This window comes from Poecilia reticulata, chromosome 21 (assembly GCF_904066995.2).
Source record: "Poecilia reticulata chromosome 21, P_reticulata-male-v2, whole genome shotgun sequence".
NCBI classification, from domain to species: Eukaryota; Metazoa; Chordata; class Actinopteri; order Cyprinodontiformes; family Poeciliidae; genus Poecilia; species Poecilia reticulata.
In genome coordinates this window covers 20,959,050-20,980,444 of record NC_088850.1, presented here as the reverse complement: position 1 = coordinate 20,980,444, position 21,395 = coordinate 20,959,050, and the positions used below count along the sequence as shown (strand labels likewise).

Sequence of the window (21,395 nt, the reverse complement as noted above, 5' to 3'; positions counted from 1 at the left end):
CTGTAAGTAGCAGCTTATACTTCAAAACGAGCCTTTATGTTAAAATATGATAAAAGAAGTAACTTGTTTATTGAATTAGTTTTGGAAATACCTATGGGCGATTTGATTATGTGCTACATCATTGCTAACTAGCAGGCTGCTAAGATTTCTCAGGTCGTTACATATAGCATTGCAGAGGTAGCTCATAGCATTCAGAGGTAGCTGTTGTATCAGTTGTACTTCTAATGTATGTATCTGAATGTAAAACACTTCTGTAAGCTGCTCTGAGCTCATCCTGAGTTGTTTGTGTTTTGACAGTTTCACTCCATTCTACATTGAAATAAAGGAAGAACTAATTAATCCTGACTCGTGTGAAAGGAGTTTGGCAGATGGTTAGTTTTGGTACAAGACACCATAGCGAGACCATTACAAAGTGAATCATTGGAAGTCAAAATTGGAAATAAAAGAAGAACGCGCCCATTAAAACGGAATTAGATTTTAATAGGGAATTGGAATTTGAGAATGTTGTTAAGTTAAATAGCATTGTAACAAGGCAGCCTTTTGCAGTTGGATTTTATGGTGAGGAAGACTATTTGAGGCAGATTCAGGTGGAAAACAGTAGTGGATTTATTCACAGCATCAACACACAGCACTCAATCTCAAATCCCAATCCCCTTTCACAGGTGAAACTGCAGGCTTAAATAGTCTCAGCTGTGTTGGACTCAACCTTCTCCAATTCACAGGGGGATCTCACTTCCCAAATCTCCACCTATTTCAATAAACTACATTTTATTAAATATAAACATTAAAATGTACTTTTTATAAATATTTTATATTTTATCTTACACCAAATGAAACACCACAAAAACCCATAAACGATTTCCTCCCCCCACTTTTCAATGGCCTCTCCCGGAACCTATAAATGGTGTCTGGACCCCTGGGGTAGAATTTGTCCAAACACCCTGGAGAGGACACAGAAAAGACAGGTGAGTCACTCAATATCAGCACTCCACACCTAACAGATTATGTACAAACATTTGCTCAGTTTTACCCACCAGTAGCTCATTGCTGAGTAACAATTATCCTCCCTTCACAGGCAACCACCTCACTTGTCAATGAGGAGCAGCTGTGCAGAGCCCAGAACAAAAGGCTACATGCTAATTACTAATATCCTCAATAAATACAATTAAAACTTCTTGTGTGCAAATTGTCATTTATGTGCAAATCTCCATTTAAAGTGCAGTGCTAAATAAAGTGCTATACAGAGACTTAAGTAAAACAGTCCCAGTAATGAAGATCTCTTCATTACAAGCATTGAGGGGAAATGCTATTTAACAGTTTTTAAAATAATACTGGGATCATTATGAGAATTTGAGGTATAGATATTAGGATCCGGTAGATGGCAGTAGTGCAACAATAATGGATGCAAGCTGCTGTTGAAATCTAAAGAAGAAGAAGACGCCCATTGTCATTTAGCACATGCTAGTATCAGACACAAAGGATCAGCGCTTTTACTGTTACAGTTACCATTCGGAAACTACCGTAATCAGTTCAGTTCAATCTAAACTTGGTAATTTTTCTTTTTCAACGTAATAAATGTGATATTCAATTGACCTGTTATGACTCAAATTTTGGGTGTCCGCCCCCCTCTGCTGCTGCTGCTGCATCGTTGTGGAAAACCTGGAGCGGCAGAGATATCTGCGGCTTATATGTGTATGTTTACTGGTTTAAAAAAAACAAAAAACTTTGGGGTTGTGGTTTATAGTCCAGCGCGGCTCATAGTTCGGAAAATACGGACTATAATCCTTCCTGGATTTTTCTGTGAACAACCCAGAGAGGGTTATTTGATTGTGCTTTCTGGAAAACAATACATTTTTACATTTAGACATTCCTGCAATTGTCACACCTTTTCTGTTGCAAACTGACTCCGGCCCCCACCAGAGAAGGGAAACGTTATGTGACACTCACAGGAAAAAGTTTGGGGACCCCTGATCTAGACGGTACAACCACCATGAATCAGCAATAAACCAACCTTCAATGTGCAAATTTCCTCTACTGCTTACAGTAATACCCTGCTATTCGCCACTAAGACTGAAACAGAAATCACAGAGTTGCTACATGCTACACGTGCATTATTATTATGCTGCACTCTGACTTAATTTGAAATTTGCTGCTTCAAACTTCACCTGGGAATCCACTTTATCTGCAAAGTTAAATTAGCCTAGAATATGAGTCAACTATTTTTGCAGCTGGCTGATTGATGAGTGATGTTTGGGTACAGGCTGAACAAATTTGACAGTACGTGTTTTTTCCTCAGAGAAGACTGTAGACTGAGAAAATAATGTACAAGTAAGAAAAAATATAACTTATTTGTCCACAAACTGTTCAGCTTTCAAATAGCAGCAACTGATTATGGAATTGTCTATGAAGAAGTTGCTAAAAGTAACTTGGGAAAGTATATTCATGCAGCAAAGGGATGAGTTTTACAGCAACAATCTACAAAGTATTGTGTTTAATTGAGCTGTTAGCCCACTACTAACTTAATGTTTGGAGCTCTTTGAAAACAGCATGCTGTTATTTCTGCTTTACTATAGCTTTTAAAAAGTGGTTTATGACTTTGTGTTTACTAAAGCATATATTGTATTCTGAAATAGTTATGCTGAAGTAGCTGAACATCGCCTCAAAGTTTTAGTTAACCAGCAGAGGGGAGATGCTATTTTCAGTTATGTTACCAGAAACCTCAGCTTGGAAAGTCAGAAAAACTTGAGTGAACAAAGTGATGGCGTCAAAATGGATTAGCATTGAGTCCTGGGAGTCGGGGGTAAGATGATGAACTTCAGCAGTGCGAATTGTTGTAACTGACATCATTTCACTGCGCTTTTCTTTCGCAGCCAGATACAAACATTTAAATTCTTCATGAATGACCTGCAGCAGTTAGATAAATGTTTGAAATGAGAGAAAATGTATTAGCAGGTTCACTTTTTAATGTTTTGTTACATAGCAACTGCACATTTAAATGGGATTGTACTTGATAAACACAAAGCAGTCCACAACTGGGAAGCAGAAAGAAACTGACATTGAAAAATATTTTGTGCAAATATCTGAAAGGTGTGGCATGAAGATTTATCAGGGACAGGGAGACTGGTTGGAATGTTTGCTGTATGCTTTGTTAAAGGAGAGTTTAATTTAACACTTGGAGGCTTCTGAATATTAATTTCATGAAGATAAGTTGATGGAAAAATATTGCAGGTTCCATGTAGTTGAAATTGCATCCACTCAGCTAAAAAAAGCTTAGCTTAAGGCATGCAGGAATGTGAGCAGAGGTAACCAGAGTCAATTATCCAGGCCAGTAGATGACTCTGATGTTTATCTTCTCCATTAGCATCTTTTCCTGCCCCACTTTCTCTTTCCTCTTCCATTACTAGGCTCTCATTCCAACACAAAATGAAGCCGATCATTTTCTGTTTGTGATTTAGCTCTGCGAGATCGAAAGTAGACATGCGCATCTCGATGCCCAGAGTTATCTTGATGTTGCACAGAACCGCATTACACCGCCATGAGATTACCACTTAGTGGCTGAATCTGAAAACCCGACAGCCGCGTTTTCTGCAGCGTGATGAGTGCTCAGGATTTCTTCCAGTTTCTCTCCGCGCACGTTTCAAGCCTTAAGCAAGAGCAGGGTCCCTAACCGTTTTAAACGTGCGTTAAATTCTATTCATAACAAATGAATAATTGAGGAGAACATTTTACACGCAAAGAAGAGTGGCTTCTCAAAGCTGAGCGGCGGGGCCGAGGTGGGGTCTGTCCTCATCTGTAACTCTACACTAAACCCGAGAGTCCATCTCCGAGACAAAGGGAGGGCAGGCAGCCATATTGATCTCCTCGGTTTCTCTCCCAGAGGAGGTGAGGAAAAAGGCGGGCAGGAACAGGATGGAGACATTAGCACCACATTACAGCGAATCAGGAAGGAGGAGTGATATAGGATCTCTGCTTAATTGACTGAGATTTCTTTAAGCTGCAACACAGGTGGTGGGAAGATACTTACAAGGTGTAGTTTGTGGGAAAGGAAGGGGGTTCAAGCAACAGCAGCAACACAGAATGACTGCATTTATTAGCAGAATGTAGAATAAGGTGCAAATTTACTCTGTTGGTTTTATTGTAGTTTTATGTGTTTTTCAGCCATAAAGTATCATTTATAGCACAAAAAAGGGAATGTGTTAACTTCAGTCGTTACAAAAATACTTATCAAATATGACTTAAAAGAAATTTGACTTCATAATTTAACACTTTGAAATTGGGCCTCTGTCTCTTTAAGAAACTCCTGCTCTTTCTGAAACTCTGCCTTCAGGATGTCATCACAACATGGCTCCTCTATTAACTCTTTAACGTTTTTACCAGCGTTTCACTGTGAAGTAGCTCCTACAATGAGCTCAATAAATGAGCAGTTCCACTATGTTTGTGAAACAATAAAAATGTAAACTCTTGGTAAAAGAAAATACTTGAGTTTATAAAACTAGGAACTTTAAATGGTGATCAGGGAATGTTTTTGAGCTAAGCTAATGAGCATTTTCAGTGAAAATAGAATCAAAATAAAGAAATATGGCTTAATAGGAAATATAATTTCTAAAAAACTTGTAATTTTAAGTTTAACATAAGATTTTGGGGTAATTGATTGCCTGGGAACTTATCCAGGTATCCCAGTTCATTTTAGTTTTTTCTTCAGTTGTGCCAGCGAGTAAAATCAGAAAAAAAACCAACTTATGGTATTTTAAACAAATTACACTATAAAACCATAAAGCAGAACTCATGCATCAGAATTTGAACCTTGCCAACGTCGGGCGAGTCTTTGCTTCGAGCAGCAGCTTGAAGCAGGCAGGGGGGAGCCGGCGGTGGGTTTTTCTGGATGATCTCTCTGAAGCAGGTGGAATGGTTGGAGGGAGCTGGATCCGAAGCCTGGCCCTTTTTCCTCAACGTCAAGTTGAGCTTCTCAGCCGCCCTGCCGGGACGGAGAGAGGCGTTGTCAGGGGAGACGGTGGGGGATGTACCGAGTGACTAATACAACACTGCATAAACACTCCCACAACATTTTGAAGTCCTGGAACTGAGATGTATATATATATACATAAATAAAAACCTAACTATAAAAATGTCCTTCCCATAATAAAGACCGATATGGTGAAAAAAAGCACAGCCTCTGGTCTTTACGAGGTACTTAAACTGAACTTCGAGTGTACGAAAACAAATAAATCCTTATTCATTCATCATTTATTAACTGCAACTGAAAAGTTGTGATAGAAAAAGTAAAGACACCCCATGGTTAAATAGATCTTAAAGCCTCCTTTAGCAGCAATAACTTCACATAGTTGGTTTCTGTCTGATTTTGTCAGACTCTCAGTTCATTGTAGATGGATTTTGCCTTCATTGCCCAGTCTGGGTCAAGTTTTCACATTTGATTGTAGAGTTTAATATTCCATAAGATTTGAGGTTCACTTAAACATAATCTTGCAAATCTACAGTCATGCAGCCATGTCCTTTTTTTTAGGGAAGAGACTTTATTCAGCCAGTCATTTTATGCATCACATATTTATTCAGTCTGTTTGTCCTTTCTTTAACTTCAATACTTTTCTGATAACTGAAAACTGGGGCATCTGAAATGGAGCTACTGGGTGTTTGTAATTTCTCTGAGAACTGGAATAAAAGCATGAAAATAGCCAATATTCCAGAGGAACGTTTCTATGGGAATTCAGTATTCACAGGATTAGGAAACACAGTGACCCGAGAATATCTAAAATCCACAAAAACTTCAGATCAACACCCCCACAAATGCTATAAACCTTACTATGGATCAATATGCACATTGTCTTGGCACTACTACAGAAACTAACAGCCAATCAGCTCCGAGGAAAATTAAAGCCACTTCTGGATTGGCTGCTTTACAATCGCCAGCCAGTAGCATGTCAAGTTGCATTGCTGCTAGGTATTTCAGCTTCCCATGCTGCGTTTTCTGAAATTTCATAACATTTACTATTATTTTATAATAACCTACCTGGCCAGAAGGGACATAGCGGCAGTGTTGGCGATGGTAACCACTCTGGAGATGTGAGGGATCTTGGAGGTCGTCTGAACAGTCCCAGCGTCGCCATAGGTCAGCGTAGCATTGTCTGCCTTCTGCTTTCAGGAGAGAGCTCGTCACTCATTATATAGATATCCAAAGTTACTCTCCCAAATCTAATACAAAGGAGGCTACTTGTATCAAGGGAACCACGTAGGTGCTTCTGTGTAAGTAGGCCATCTGAGGCTGAGAGCACATGCTGTAAACAAACACCAAATTTGACCCGTTATGGATAGAGGCAGCTGTATTTGGAATAGGAGGAATATGTTGTGCAGCATCTGTGTTGTGAAGTCGGAGTAAGAAAAGTGACTCAGAGATGAAGAGGATTACGATTAATAATGCTGCCCATATCTTTGATGCACAACGGTCCACAAGAAACAAGACATCATGTAAAGGGATTCAGACAATTATTCAGTTGGCGCTCCAGTGCAAGAGCCAGGCATTTATTTTTAACTGCAGTGTGATAATCTAAGAGAACCCAGTCTGCTCGACTTCAGATGAACTGGAAACCACCAACACTTAGTTATAAAGAAAATGATAACTATGAATATTTAGGTCAATATTAATGTCAGATTAACATTCATTCAAATTCCAAGATCCATTATAACCTGTTTTCCTTACAGTTATCCAAACATGTATTTAACAGTTGAACATCAAATTCCCATATTTAACAGTCATCCAAAATTGCACTAAAATTATTCAGTTAAGTGATAAAAATACAGCAGAAAGTGCTTTTTTGATAATACTTGAAATTTAATGTTTATGTATAATTATACCTAACAATCTACCTGTTAAGTTGTTTAATCTACCTGTTAGCTCAAATGTGTTCTACAAAAGTAACTATGGGACCCATGCAGTGGACCCCTGTGTAGGTCATATAGCATCTAAACTCAGTGAATACTTGAGTCTCCCTCTAAAATGCTTAAAACTGCCTAGTCACACACCAAAATATACCTAATATGCCCAAAGTATACCTAATATGCATTAATACACACAATGGAAACCGTCTTAGCACTGTTGCAGAAGCTAATGTCTTCTGCCAATCAACATTAAGGAAAATGAGGGAAAATGTCGGCCTTCAATTGGCTACATTGTAAAGGCTAGCCAATCAAGTAGCATTGTGTTCTTCTCTTCGTTTTCTTTCAATTTGGCTTCAGAAAGCTTTTAATTTGCTCCAGGAAAACTTTAAAAACAGGAGCAGTTTTATCACTCATTTTAATAGAAATACCTGGTTTGACACAGATACTTCAGTAAACTCGCATCTTGCTTCTATTGACAATTTTTGCATAGGTTTGTGAAGAAACATGCTAGCCCAATCTGCCTATGTAACCTTATATCCCTTACTGTTTTGATATGACTTGTTGATAATCCATTTTCTAACATACTTTAAAACAATGGAAACCAGACTACTTTTACACTAAAGTGATTAATTAAGTGATTAATATTAATTTTGATTTTGACTTGGCCGATGTTTTCACTGTGTGCTCAGCTGCAGCATCAAGAACAGTCTACATCCAGCAAGACCCATCTGTTGTTGGACTAGTCTGGCCAACTAACTTAAATAAATTTCAGTTACATTGTTTTCGTAACAATTCGGAGCAGAAGCTGAAATTTAAATACAAATTTGATTCATTGCACAGCCCTCCTGGGGCTCTGCCTGTCTGGGTAGTTGCTCTCAAAGCTCACATTTTCTTCTGTCTCTCAAGCTGTTCTAGAGGCAGGGCAACCACATGAGCTCAGCTTTCCGTGAGTAACAGCCAACCATTACGTGCCAATTAGTGCCAGTAGAGATGTGCTGTAGTGGTTTTGAATGACACAGGGCTGATGGAGACCCAAAGTAAAATGGATCAATTATAAATACCTCCCTGGCCCTCCCCTTCTGGACTTCATGACTCATGGTCTCGGTCATAAGCTTTTGCATCTTTACTTCCTCTCATCTTGAGAACTGCTCTGTATTTGCACTCATACGTCCTCATATTATCTGTTTTTCCCTCTCCACTCTTTCTCTCCCTTGCTGTGCATTGACCTCCACATTTGCTTGTTTTGCAGGATTTTAATCCCAGAGGAATCGGCCCCCTGCCGATCTGCTCCCAGCTCCCGCTAATGTGTTGGACCACTTTTCTCTGAAATCAAACTGCTTTGTGAATGTTTTTTCTTCCCCGTTTTTCACACTTGGCCGTCAAGGTCCGCCTTGGTTGATCCAAACAGCAGGTGACAGCTAAGTGAATCGGTGCACACCCCTAGAAATGTGCAAACTTTGATGATCAGATTGTACATCCTTTTTCTACTTGCATGTAAACATTGATTTGCACTGACAGGTTCCAGTGCACTCGCAGGCCCGTGTGCAGGAAATTAACTCCTTGTTCAGAGTATGACATTTGGCAGTGTTTCAGTGTTCCCCTGGACACATTTGGGCACATACTGCCAAAGGAATGTGGCCATATGCCACCTCTGATGTGGTCTGCATTAACAAATCCCACTGTGTCCCTAATGTGTTCCTAATCTTACACTCATGGATAATTAGGGCATTTTTCTGACTAGATACTTTTTCTAAGTAGCCTAAGTTTGTCTCACTCGTGCATGAAGTTTAACCATCATGAAAGAAGAGTCCCGAATTGGTAGCAGTTTATTGCAAGAGCAAGACTAAAGACTGCTGTGTAAATGACTGAATTTGTGGGGTGTTTGCACTAGTAAGAGAGGAGATAGCAAGTGGCATCAAACGTTGAGTCAATACTCTTACTGGTTTGTTGCTAGAGCATCCCACAATCAATCAAAGCAGTGAGTGAAGTTCACCAGACAAAGAGGATTCGTCGTAGATACATTAGATGGCATTACCGGAACTAGGTGGACTTTAGTTGTGGTTTGCATGAGGCCTGGTGGCTGTATAGAGCAAATGTCTGATGTACAGATACATGAGGACTCACACACATCGGGAAGGTTTCAGTTGCCCAAGACATACCCCACCAAGGAAGGATCGTTTTATGTGTGGCAAGGATTACAACACATGGCGTGTCAATAATGGGATTCACCCTCATTAAGAGTTCAAGGTCTAACACGAAGACTCTCTTTAATTTGTGTTTGAAGCTACACCATAAACGAGAGCCATGGACTGGTGGTAAGAGGTACAGAGTCATTTTTAACAATAAATATGGATTGTGCATCCCCGTAGTTTACCATTATGTGCTCACATGTTGGTGTCAATGGGAGACGACTAATATTACCAAAGATCTTGAGAGTTACAAAGGTCATTCTTCTGGCAGCTAGTCTAAGGAGCCATTGTGTAACTTGTGGTCATCCCTGGTAGTGATTCAGATGGCACACAAACACAGCATCTACTACCCTGGTACACTGTTTTAACAGGTCAATGCCCAACCGCACACAGAACATGGATCTACAGACTGGATAAATGCTACCCTGGTCAGGCAGGTTCATCACATTTGGCTTTTTATTAAGCAAACTCCCATTAATATTATGCAACATTTGTTCTCAAAGTTGTGCAGTTCTAAAGACTAAATGTTTGAAATGATTATCATGTTGTCCTTTCTTTAAATCACAAAAGCTTGTTATGCTGACAGGGGCATCCATATTTTGGAGAGCCACTGTAGTTTTCATAATGTCATAAACTTATGAATGTAGCTACTGCAGGAGACAGATGCACTTCAATGATTTCTCAGTAAAATAATAATAATACAGTAGAAATAATTATAGCATCAATAGAATTAAAGCCAGTAAAACTCTCCTGCCACTCACCTTGTCCCGTTAACTATAACAGCCAATCACTTGGCGTGGGGGTCAGGGAGCTTCCATCACATTAATGCATATTTCAAAAGCCGCAATTTTAAATATGGCTCTCCCTCTCTATTGATCACAAGTGCTTTTTGACTGGCCAGCTTTTATGACGGGTAAATCATGACCCTATTCCATTCCATTAGTAGAAGGACTTTTAAAGAACGCGCTCAGCCACGGGATCGAAATAGGCTCTCATTGGGCACTATGAATCTCTTGGCTTGCCGACATGTGCGCTCGTAAAGGCATGCATTATCCATATAGCTCATTAAAGCAGGGGGTGGTGGAGAGGGGAGGACACTAGGAAATGTGTTATATAGGGTGTAGAGCTTAGAGAAGGCTTTTAAGGGTACCTGATGGTGAGAATTGATGGTGACACCATCTGGATTGGACGCCGATTTAGAGGCCACCAGCTGCTGCTGCTCCTCCACCCAGCGGTCCATGTCAGGGTTGGGGAGCTTGGGTTCTCTCCGTCGGAGGGTTTGGGGAGTCCTCTGGGGCGTCTGGGGGCTTCGGGGGCTGTGCGGGCTGTATGGCGGATGCACCACCTCCCTGGAGGACTTGTCTCCATGCTTTGTCCCGCTTTGTCCCAGTGCCGTGCTGGCGCCGAGGCCGGCCCCGTAGGGAGGCTTGGCTAACGACTGACCACGACTCAGAGCCAAGAGGATGGCCTCCTGTTTGAGTTGGTTCAGGTTGGCGCCACAGGACCCACACTGGCCCAGCTCCCGTTCTCTGAACTCCATGTTGGAATGGCCGTGGACGCGAAGGTTGTCGTGTAGAAAAGCTGACAGGTCGCTTGTTTCCTGCAGAGTTTTTTAGAATTACAAGCTGAAGAAGAAGCTGTAAGATACTCAACTTTCCTGCAGCAAAATATGCAATGGCTATAGGCCTATTGCGATAACTAATACGTCAATTAATGACATAATTAATTAAAATTAACTATTATTGTTTACCCTCTCTTTCTACCAAAAACTGGATGACTAAAGTCTTCAGTTTAGTGCTTTGGTCTCAAATGGCTCCTTTTTTTTGAAGGACAGTTTTGTTTACAAAGACTTCATGATTAATTTTATTTGTTGTTTTATTTATACTGGATATTTAAAATGTCTCCCAGTTTCAGTGTTAAATGTTCATTAGAATTTAAAGTTATTGATCTTTGAGAATGTGTTCTTGCATTATTATGCCATTTCCTTCATATTACTTGAAAATGCCTTCCAAACAACAATTCTATCGTTTATCGCAATAACTTCTTGGACAATTTATTGTCCAGCAAAGTGTATCATGACAGGCCTAAATGGCTACAAAAACTAAATACAACAGTCATCCAGAAAGATTCTTTTTTTTCAATATATTATAGGAATGTCACATCCATATTTATGCGCATGCTCCTTTTGACGTGGAAAAATGCAGAAGTCGGATTTGTTCAAACTCTACATGTTTATGTTTGTGATGTAGGTCAGACGAGTTTTATTTCCTAACGTCACTCCCAAACTGGTTAGCACGAAGATAGCGTCTACGGTTGCTATGGAAACTTTTAGGTCCCCAGATGATTTCCTGCTGTTCTCTAACTGCAAGCTTTGGAGATTTTATACCAGAAAAATTTTTTGTCATGTCCAGAGTTACATATTTACTGATTTGAACTCTGATCAACTAAGAAAAAGAAATGCATGAATAAAAATGTGCTTTTTCAGTTTGTTTTGTTTTTGTTTGTTTGTTTTTTTTTATTTAGGTACAATAACCAAAAATTGTCCCACTTAGGATTTTGCTAAAAACAATTATTGCTTAATGTGCATTTTTTTTGTCCCTGCACTGCATAAATTTCCTCAAGTTAAAGCTTAGATTTCCTAAGATTATTGTGAGAATATTCTAAGTAAATTAGGGATTTAGTCCATGCATATTAAAAGAAAGAAAAAGAAATTCCATGTTATGTCTTTGCCTTCTCACATAGAACATAATGGTGGGTAATCATTTTTACAGAATGTATAATAAAAACAAAACAAGCACAACAAATAAACCACTTTAACAGCTATATATATATATATATATATATATATATATATATATATATATATATCTGGCAGGAAAACAACATAAATAATGCAGTGAGAAAAGTTTGACCACCTTTAGTAAAGGAAGCATAAAACCAACAGATCAAAAAGAGTAGAATTGTCACTACACCACACCCTTATGGCATCATGAAAAAAGTGATTGAATCAGCATTGATTATAGTTAAGGTGATCTAAAATACTGCTGAGATAAACAGGCAAACAATGTGTCTATATCTGTGTCTCTGAGTGACATGAGCAGTCACTCGGTATTACATTTTGCAGGACCAGCTACATGCCTGTCTGCGCTGAAACATGGAAATCAAACATGTTTTTGAACCCTCTCCCTCCCTGAGTACAGACGGCCATTAAACTGTGCGGCTCATCAACTCAAAGTGTCGAATAAAAAACTGCTGTTGACAAGTGAGATGTGAGCCTATGCAACACCTGTCAAATCCAACAACCACAAACTCAACAATCATCTCACTTTTCATCCTGACAAAGGCATTTTGTGAACGTCCTGTCACCTCACAACTGCAAACTTCTGTGAGTTTCTCTAGTTTTTTATATGATAATTGTGACGTGGAATGAAAATGATACATAATTGTCTTTTTAACTAGTACAAATATGAGAACTGTGGTGTGCATTTGTATTTAACCAACTTTGTGTTGTTAGCCCTAAAGAAAATCCAAAGAAGCCTTAATGTTTTCAGAAGACACTTAGGTAGTAAACAGAAAGTTGTGGAGACGTTCAATGCAAGGTTAGCTTCTAAATAAATCTCCCAAGCTTTGAATATTTCACAGAGCACTGCTCTGAATAGTTCCCTTATACTTAAATCAATTGTGTGAAACTGAATGAAGGTGTTGCACTTCAATTTCCGTGACATTATTGTGGAATTTCATTTTTTTTCATGGTCAAGAGTCAGTTTGAATGTCAAGGCTTTTTGAATGACTGCAAGTTTTTAGATTTTTAGTTGAAATAATTAGACAGAACGAGATGCCATGAATTTCAGCTTCAGTTTCAAGCATCCAGCATCCCCATGTGAGTAACATGTTGGCCTAGCACAGTATGGAACTCTGAGGCACTGCAAGTTCTTAGATTTTTAGTTGAAATAATTAGAACGAGATGCCATGAATTTCAGTTTCAAGCATCCAGCATCCCGATGTGAGTAACATGTTGGCCTAGCACAGTATGGAACTCTGAGACACTGCAAGTTCTTAGATTGTTAGTTGAAATAATCAGAACGAGATGCCATGAGTTTCAGTTGAAGGCTAACTTCCATGTTGGCTTTTAAGTGTTCCTGAAACAATAAATATTTTTCTTTTTGAGCTCATATATCTATTTATTGTATATGGGGGTTTTTTTACTTAAAATGCGATTAATTTTTAGAATTGCAGCGTTGGTTATTAATTTAACTTGATGAAAAACTTTAATCGTATCCCACCACTAACAAAAACACATTTGAACCATTAAATTTGGTCAATCCCAGAGCAACCTGTGCCTCTATTCAACATTAACTCTGTGATTTCAATGGAATCTACCAAGTGGCATAACCTGATAACTGTAAGAAAGAGAACTGTTAGAACAATAATATGCCAAGATGAAAAGCTAAACCACTCCAGTGACTGTGCTTCCCATCTTTGCCAACCCATTAAAAAAAAAAAAAGATGATATCATAGATCCGTGATGCTTTTGAGAAGTCACAGTCTAGATCAATAAGCCTGGAAGGAGCTAACGGGCTTATCGGGTTTCTACCCAACATGTCGATGGCCGCACGCTCCCACCCTCGCTCCCCAAAACATCAGGACCACCATCCCACTTAAGAGGACAAAAATAAATAGCCTTTCCTCAGCGGGGGGAAGGCCAAAGATGACACAGAGATGTCGCCATGAAATATTCATGTCCATCTGAAAGCACTCACACAGGAATGTCGTGGGTTTACTTGGTGAGTTAGGGTCTGAGTGATGGATGGTGACCGAGCCGAACACACAGACGTGCATTCCTCTAAGAGGCGACGAGACGGTGAGACTGATGTGGCCACATGAGCTTTAAAACGCTAGTTAACAGCCTTCGAATGAGTGACAGAAAGTGTGTAAAGAGGGTCAGCACTTCTCACTTGATCTCACTTCTGCAACCAAAGAATTGCTTTCTTAAAATGATTTGGCTATGTTTTTGTTGAAAATCTAATATCAGGAAATATTGTTTTTAATTTTCAAGTTATGCATTTCATTTCAATGAACCACAGATGAAGACAGAAAGCCATCAAATATTTACATTATACTGGCGGCATTATAGGTGTGACTGTTTGTCGTTTGATAAGACAGTTTGAATTTAGCCAATAAAACTGGTGGAATCGTCTTATTTGAGCAGATTTTAATCAATATTTCCCAAATAGAAACCTTTAAGGTTTATCATCTTTCTTAAATTGCTTTAAAAAATGGTAATTCCTTCCACTTTTTAAAGCAATTTGCTTTTAGACAACTACTGAAGATAATTTCACTCCTTTCTTTTCCAAATAAACAAAGAAATCTGCATTTTCATGATTAAACCATGAAAAATCACCAAAATACCACTAATCTTTTTAATATAAACATTTTACCTGACAACCGCAACTAAGGTGTAAGGATTAAAACTGAATCACATATGATGAGACCTTAATCCAAATGAAATGTTTATAGAATCAACCATTATCGAACATATATACAAAACAAAATTATTGGTAGAAATTAGATTTTTTTTTTTAAACAAATTTTTAAAGTGCTGGTATAACTATAACTATAACTATAACAAGCATGTGAATCAATATATTTTTGCTTATTTAGACTGATTAGAAGCACCCACTTCTAATATAAACTATGAGATATATCTGATTTTTGATAGATTTTTTCCATGTGACGGCAACATGTTGACAAAATTCATTTTGTTAGCGACAGGGATTAATGTTATTAAATGGCCATTATAAAAGAGTACCTATAGGTGACTGATGTCCTTTAAAACTATTATAATTTATCGTCATATTTATCTTTTTGTATAGTCTGACGGCATAATGCGCTGCTAATCCACTACAGCCTCACTCACTGACCTTGGAGGAGAAGTGATGGTGGACGGCCAGACTCAGAGCCTGCTTCTTCAGAGCAACAAGAGCCGCGGAGCACTTGTCGCAGCAGGCAACTTTCCTCTCGGTCCTCCCAGAGCCGGGATGCAGCGCCAAGGCAGAGCCCCTGCACCCCGTCCCGCTTCCGAACGACATCCTTATCCGCTCCCCGAGCGACCCTGGCAGGGACTTGTAGGACGGGACCTCGTTCGCTCTCTGGCACATATTCCCGTGCGGGTCGTCCTTGGTGGGCCCCCCGGAGCCCTCGGGAGTGGGGCGCTCCTCCGGTTGGCACCGTGTCCGGCTGCCGAACGAAGAAAAGCCGCCGGAGTCACAGTGATGCTGCACTTCTGGGTTCTATGAGAAATAAATCACCATAAAGAGGATGAATGTGGGCTTTGGCAGAGAGGCAAATTAGATATCAATCGACGTGGGCAACTGTAACCACACCCTAATGATTTTTTTCCCCTAAGTGCAACCTTATCTTTTAAAAAAAATAAAAGAAAGAAAAAACAAAAGAAAGAAATTCATCGACCTCGCAGCTTCAGGTTTTTTAATGTTTCCCAACCATAAATAAATCACATTTACCCAGTGCGCTCCTCGGATGGCGGCAGGAAATTTCTCCCCTCTTCCAGTCACAGAAGACATAACTTGTAAATATTTAAAAAGATTTTCCAACAAAGGCGGGCCGCATTTTTAATTAACCTGGACAAACCTCCGAACGTCAAAAACAAACGCTGCTGACTCATGTTAGTTTTTGGGGTGGGGGGAAACTTTGCCAAAGTCGACCGGTTGGAGACGCCAAATGAAGAAGGTTGGCGTGTGATGACGGCAGTGCGGTGGAAAAGGAGTGAGCGCGCGAGAGAGGAGAGGAGCGCTTTTCCCGTTCACCTTGCTGTTCAGATGAAGGCCTCTGGGGGGCGGTAAAGAGCAAGCATCATAGACAAACACTGGAGCACACATGCGGCGTTAAAAACAAGCAGCAGGAAACAGTGGCGGAGCCAGAGGGGGGGCCAGGGGGGCCAGTGCCCCCCCTGTCATCTGATTGGCCCCCCTAGTGGCCCCCCCAGATGATTGACATGTAACAGCGCCAGGTTATTTCTGCACATTATTTGGAATCATTCTAAGTCAACCTAATATCTAAAGAAGAAAAACAATAATAAATATATGAAAAGAAAATGTATAAAACTTTATATATAAAGTCCATGTGACATAAATAAATAGATTTTTATCAGGCGTGATACCAGCCTCCTTTATACTCATAACAACAAGCTGATATTCTTCTCCTGGGTGTTTCAGTTGTGCTGCGCTGTGGTGAAACTCAAAGGCTAAAGCACTTCATACCTGGTGGTGATGGTAAAACACCAATAAGTTATTTATTGATCCTCCGCAAAAAAAGAGAAAAAACCGAAGAGGGGCCGATAATGTTCATAGTTTGGATCAGAGGTGGCGCTGGAGTTTTTTCGTTGACCGTCAAAGAAAAAATCATTTTATTTCCAATTTGTAGTCATCAAACGAAACATTTATTATTTCTCTGCGAGAACGTTTTTGAAATCAGGTAACATTTCACGAAATGACGTGATTAGAAGACAACAGAACTCTGATCGTTTCCTGATCCCTCAGCGGGAGAAAAACCCCGCAGAAGCGGATCAGCTGCTGGACGCTCCAAAGCCTCTGGTCCGTTAAAGCGTCCAGATCAGAGGTGATTCTCTGACAGATATTGTTCTTAGTCTGATTAATAATGAGCTCCACGATGTTCTCTGTGCGTAAAGTTGAAACTGTCTGCGCACCAAGTGTCAGCTGTGCGCTTCATCACAGTCTGGACAGAAACCAGCGAACTGCTCTCTGTTCTTATCAAGACGAGGGTGAGGAGGGAATCTGACATATTAACTCAGTTAAGTTTTTACTGGTTTTGTTTTTAAAACACCATTAACGTAAGCAGTGTAACTATAAATGTATATTTGACGTTTGTCATCTCATGTGGGATTGATTGGAGCGTAACGGTGGAGCGTTTATGCGCATTTATTGCCCAGCGCTCTGCGCTTGTTTCTGCCTAACGGATCTGCACTTTAATTTCTTTCCTCTCTCAACAATCAGCTGTTATTCCTCTACATAAACTACAATAAGTAGATCACATTCTCTTTAGGTTTTCTCTGTGTGCTCCAAACTCATTAAATGTAAACTTATTAGAAGCCCGAGCACCATCAGGCAAATAATTCTGGTCCGACCCGAACTATTGTTACCTGTCAAATTACCTGTCAAAGCACAGCTTCCTAACCAAGGTGTCCATAACTCTTCAACACGCTGTCAGCTCCCGGTCAGAAAGACGCATTTAGATCAGTGTCCATGAGATGATATTCAGAAAGGATCTTTTATTTGATTGATTTTAGTTTCCTCTGCAATGAAGACTTTACTCTTTACGTAAAGTCTATCATGTCTCCATGTGCGCCAGTCAAAATTTTTAATTATAACATGTCAAATGACAGAGGGGCTTAAAAAATAACCAAATATTCAGTTTGATTATTTTATATATATATATATATATATATATATATATATATATATATATATATATATATATATGTGCACACACACATTTAAAATTTTGCCCCCCCAGAGGTAGTCCTGGCCCCCCCTTGGCCCCCCCAACTTTAAAAGTCTAGCTCCGCCACTGGCAGGAAACATGATGCAGAAATAGGTAGCTATCTTTTATACTACTTTTTTTTACTAATAAAAATCTAAGCAGTGCGGCGTGCGCTTTTATTCACTCTCTCCAAGTCGATTAAAAGGAGCTTTTGCATTTAACGGTTAACTTTAGGTAACTGTGCAACCACCCACGTAAATCTTTGAGCCTATTTTTCTAAAGATTCAACAGATTAGGGGCCATCTTAAATATTCCATCTGCCCTTTGTGTGCAATGATGTGTCGTGCACATTAAAGTTAATTCAGGAAACACTTGTCATGATGCCTCTGTTAATATCATGTCACAAACTTTTTTCTGCCATATAGCAGTGGTCACACGCAGGCACGTGCAGAGGGGGGAGCTGGGGGTGCTTGAGCACCTGCCCTTTTTGCTCCTTGCCCCCAAGTGCCCTTTTGGTCAATGTTCTTTTTATTTATTTATTTATTTATTTATTTATTTGTATTATTATTTTCTAAGCCCTCTTGTGACACACAACACGTACTAAAATTATTATTATTATTATTATTATTAATTTATTATTTTTTATTTATTTATTTATTTTTGTATAACATAATAAGCCGGTCACCTTGTTACCTTTGACCTTTTGCCCGTGACGCATGACGCAGTTGCCTCTCGCGCAGTGAGATAAGGCGGCTAACTGGAGCTCAACGTAGCGAACGTTCCAGATTACAGAACAGTTTTTGGTGAATTATAAAAAAACATTTTTGTTGAGTAAAGTGGAGTAGACTTGCTGCTTGTCAGATGACGAAAAACGTTGAACGTATCGTTTCTGCTTCAGCTCAGAGTAGCGGTTAAAGCAGAGAGGTAATGAAATACAACAGACACTGACGGGCCTCTGCGTCTGCCTTTCTCTGAAGAAATACTGAGTGGGAGGAGGCAGCCAGGTGAGGAGAAACTGTTCTTATCTATCGATTCACTATTTTTATCATACAGACATTAGGCTGTTGTTGGTGTGCTATAAGCTAGCTGCTAGCTAACGACTCTGCTAGCAAAGCTAGATAACTAACAGCTTCTTCCCTGTACTGTTAATGATATCAGTCATTCTTTAGTATTTATTATGCAATAAGGGCACATCGCCCGTCCAAATCCGATCATTTCCATAATGGATATATGACCAGTCTTCTAATTTCCTTTGCTGCATAATGTACATTTCATTTATTCTGGCGTTAGGTAAATGTATCTTGAAGGAAAATAGCACTTAAATAAAAGTCCAACAAGAATATTCAATTAGAATTAAAAATAACTCACCGTGAATTACCATGAGAGATATAATGAATGTAATAAAAGTGACATTAATGAAGGGGAAAAAACTCAATCCAGACTTAAGTAAGTTTAGAGTCTGGTTCGCAGAGTATGAAGTACATTTTTTTTCCCCCAATTATTCAATGGGGAGAAAAAAACAAACCTCAGTTATGTAAAATAAAATTGTAATCAAAACTTTTGGAATTGTAATGATTTATTTTTTTAAAAAACAAATTGTTTTGTTTAAAAAACTTTTCAATTAAATAACTAATTTTTGTCTTGTGAACATAAAAAGTTATTTGCCAAACATAAACTTTTATTTGCACACATCAGAAATCTTTTGTTGTGATTTTGGGCCCTGCCCACGACATCATGTGAGAATCACAAGCAAAACTTTGAGTCAAACAAAAACTTAGAATATTAAGAAAATATTTCTGACAAGCGCAAATAAGTTTGTTTTGCAAAATAAATTAACTTCATGAGACAAATGTGTGATTTAAATGTTTAAAAAAGTTTTTTAAGCAAAACTCAGTAGGCTTTTCTGTCTGTCTGTCCGTCCGTCCTATTCAACCTGTCTGCTCTGTCCGAGGCTCTGCTTCCCAGTGCCCCCCCTCAGGGACTTAGCCACCTGCGCCGCCCGCCGAACCTGCCTTCATGGCCCACCTCCGCCTCCTGCAGGGGTCACCAACTCCAGTCCTCGAGGGCTACCATCCTGCAACTTTTAGATGTGTCTCGGCTCAAACACACCTGGATCAAATAAACTGCTCATTTCCAGCCTATTGCAGAGAGGATTGAATGCTGGTGAGGAAATTCAGACATTTTGGAGCAGAGGTGAATCTAAAAGTTGCAGGATGGTAGCCCTTGAGGACTGGAGTTGGTGACCCCTGGCCTACTGGATCATTTCAGTGGAGAATGATCCGGCTTCCTGACTGTGGCAGGAAGCCAGAGTGCCCGGAGAGAAACCTGCAAACAGGAAACCTGTCAAATCTTTTTACATTTTGTCCCATAAATTTAAATCAGACACATGTTTGGTGCCAGTCAGATTTCTCCAGCTCAAAATGATTACTAATTATATCTTCTAGGATTCTTTTCTTCTTCCGATGCTAATATTTGTAGCTCCTCTCCAAAGGGCCCTTTGCCTTCTTCCAGAGGAGGGGCTGGAGAAACTAACCTCTGGTGTCTGATCATCTCTTCTCGTAAATGTAAATGAAGCCGTTGTTGAGCATGTCTTCACTGCAGTCGCTGTCTGCAGTGAAGACATGCTCGTTGTCTGCCTTCACGGTTCGTTCTCCCTTCATTAAGTAACAGTAAATGTCTGTCAGCTTTGGATCCCCACAGATAACGGAGGACAGGTGGTACGTCTCCGTCCCACATTCTGCAGGCACATCGATGGTCTGAGTGGCTTTTGTTTGGTATTCCCTGGTAAACCTATGCAGAAAAAACACCAGGACCTTGTTATCGGTCAGGCAGTGTTTCTTCTGCCAGGGTGACCCGCAGCCTGAACAACGGCGTTTGCACGCCAAATCCAACCAGTATTCAAGCAGTATAGATATACTGGTTGAAAACAATACTGGTGGAAGGGCAATCATGACGCCGTCGTTCAGGAGCCTGAGGGAAGTGGCTCCACAGTTGGAACAAGAGTCGTTGTCATACAAGTCTCTATCTGTGTCGCCGCCAAACGAATCCAGCCAGACCAGACTCCAGACTCCAGCAAACTTTTGATGTCATAATCCTTTCCCACGCCTGATGGCAGCTTCTTCTCCCTCAGCTCCATCAGAACTGGGGAAAGGTCTTCCTGACAAAAATGCTTGCCGGGCTGACGGACAGCTGAGAGGAGGAGACTCCCACAGCAGGGGATGGACGATGCCTCCAGAAAAACCCTTTCCTGAGCGAGACACCGCTTGGTGACGCTCACGTTTAGGATGCTCTGGAATGCAGCGTTCACCCAGCTGTTCTGGAGCTCATTGGAGAACTTGAAGAAGTTCTCCTCCGCTTGTCCTGGTCCTGCAGATGTCGTCCCTACATCTGGCAGATCTGAGCCAACGCTATCTACTGAATTAACTTTAGGGGAACAGGAAACCTCGACAGCAACAGAGATATTTACATTTAGAGCTGGTTTTTCAAACAAACAAGCAACTCTGTTGTGTTCTGAAATGCAACGTTCCCCGTCCGGGGAACGTTGTATTTCAAAGGACCCTGAGAAAGTGGCCTTCAGAGGACTCTCCTGTAAGGATGGGACCAGCGAAACCAAAGCTTTGGCTGTCACTTCAGCCACAGCTTTGGCTGCGAGATCAGCCGCAGACCAATCTTCCCCAGCCGGGTTAGATTTTTCTGCGACTGTATTCTCACCCTCACGTTGTACCATCGTTTCTGAACAAACCTCCCCAGCTGGGTCGGTTTGTTCAGAGACAGTACCAACGAGACAGTCCTCTGTAC

At 40.2% G+C, this 21,395-nt stretch overlaps 1 protein-coding gene across 3 annotated transcripts in view; it reads right to left on the bottom strand.

The window, feature by feature from the left end:
* Positions 1–15,998, bottom strand: part of kif26bb (kinesin family member 26Bb) — a 40,678-nt gene extending 24,680 nt beyond the window's left edge. For all 3 annotated transcript variants that reach the window (XM_008398178.3, XM_017302025.2, XM_017302026.2), the window contains exons 1-5: positions 15,602–15,998; positions 15,002–15,370; positions 10,231–10,680; positions 6,026–6,147; positions 4,804–4,975 (exon numbers count right to left, since the gene is read on the bottom strand). In XM_008398178.3, coding sequence (XP_008396400.2) covers positions 4,804–4,975; positions 6,026–6,147; positions 10,231–10,680; positions 15,002–15,370; positions 15,602–15,661 — 1,173 coding nt within the window. In that variant the 5' untranslated portion in view covers positions 15,662–15,998. The remainder of the gene's footprint in view (positions 1–4,803; positions 4,976–6,025; positions 6,148–10,230; positions 10,681–15,001; positions 15,371–15,601) is intronic.
* Positions 15,999–21,395: the final 5,397 nt, after the last annotated feature.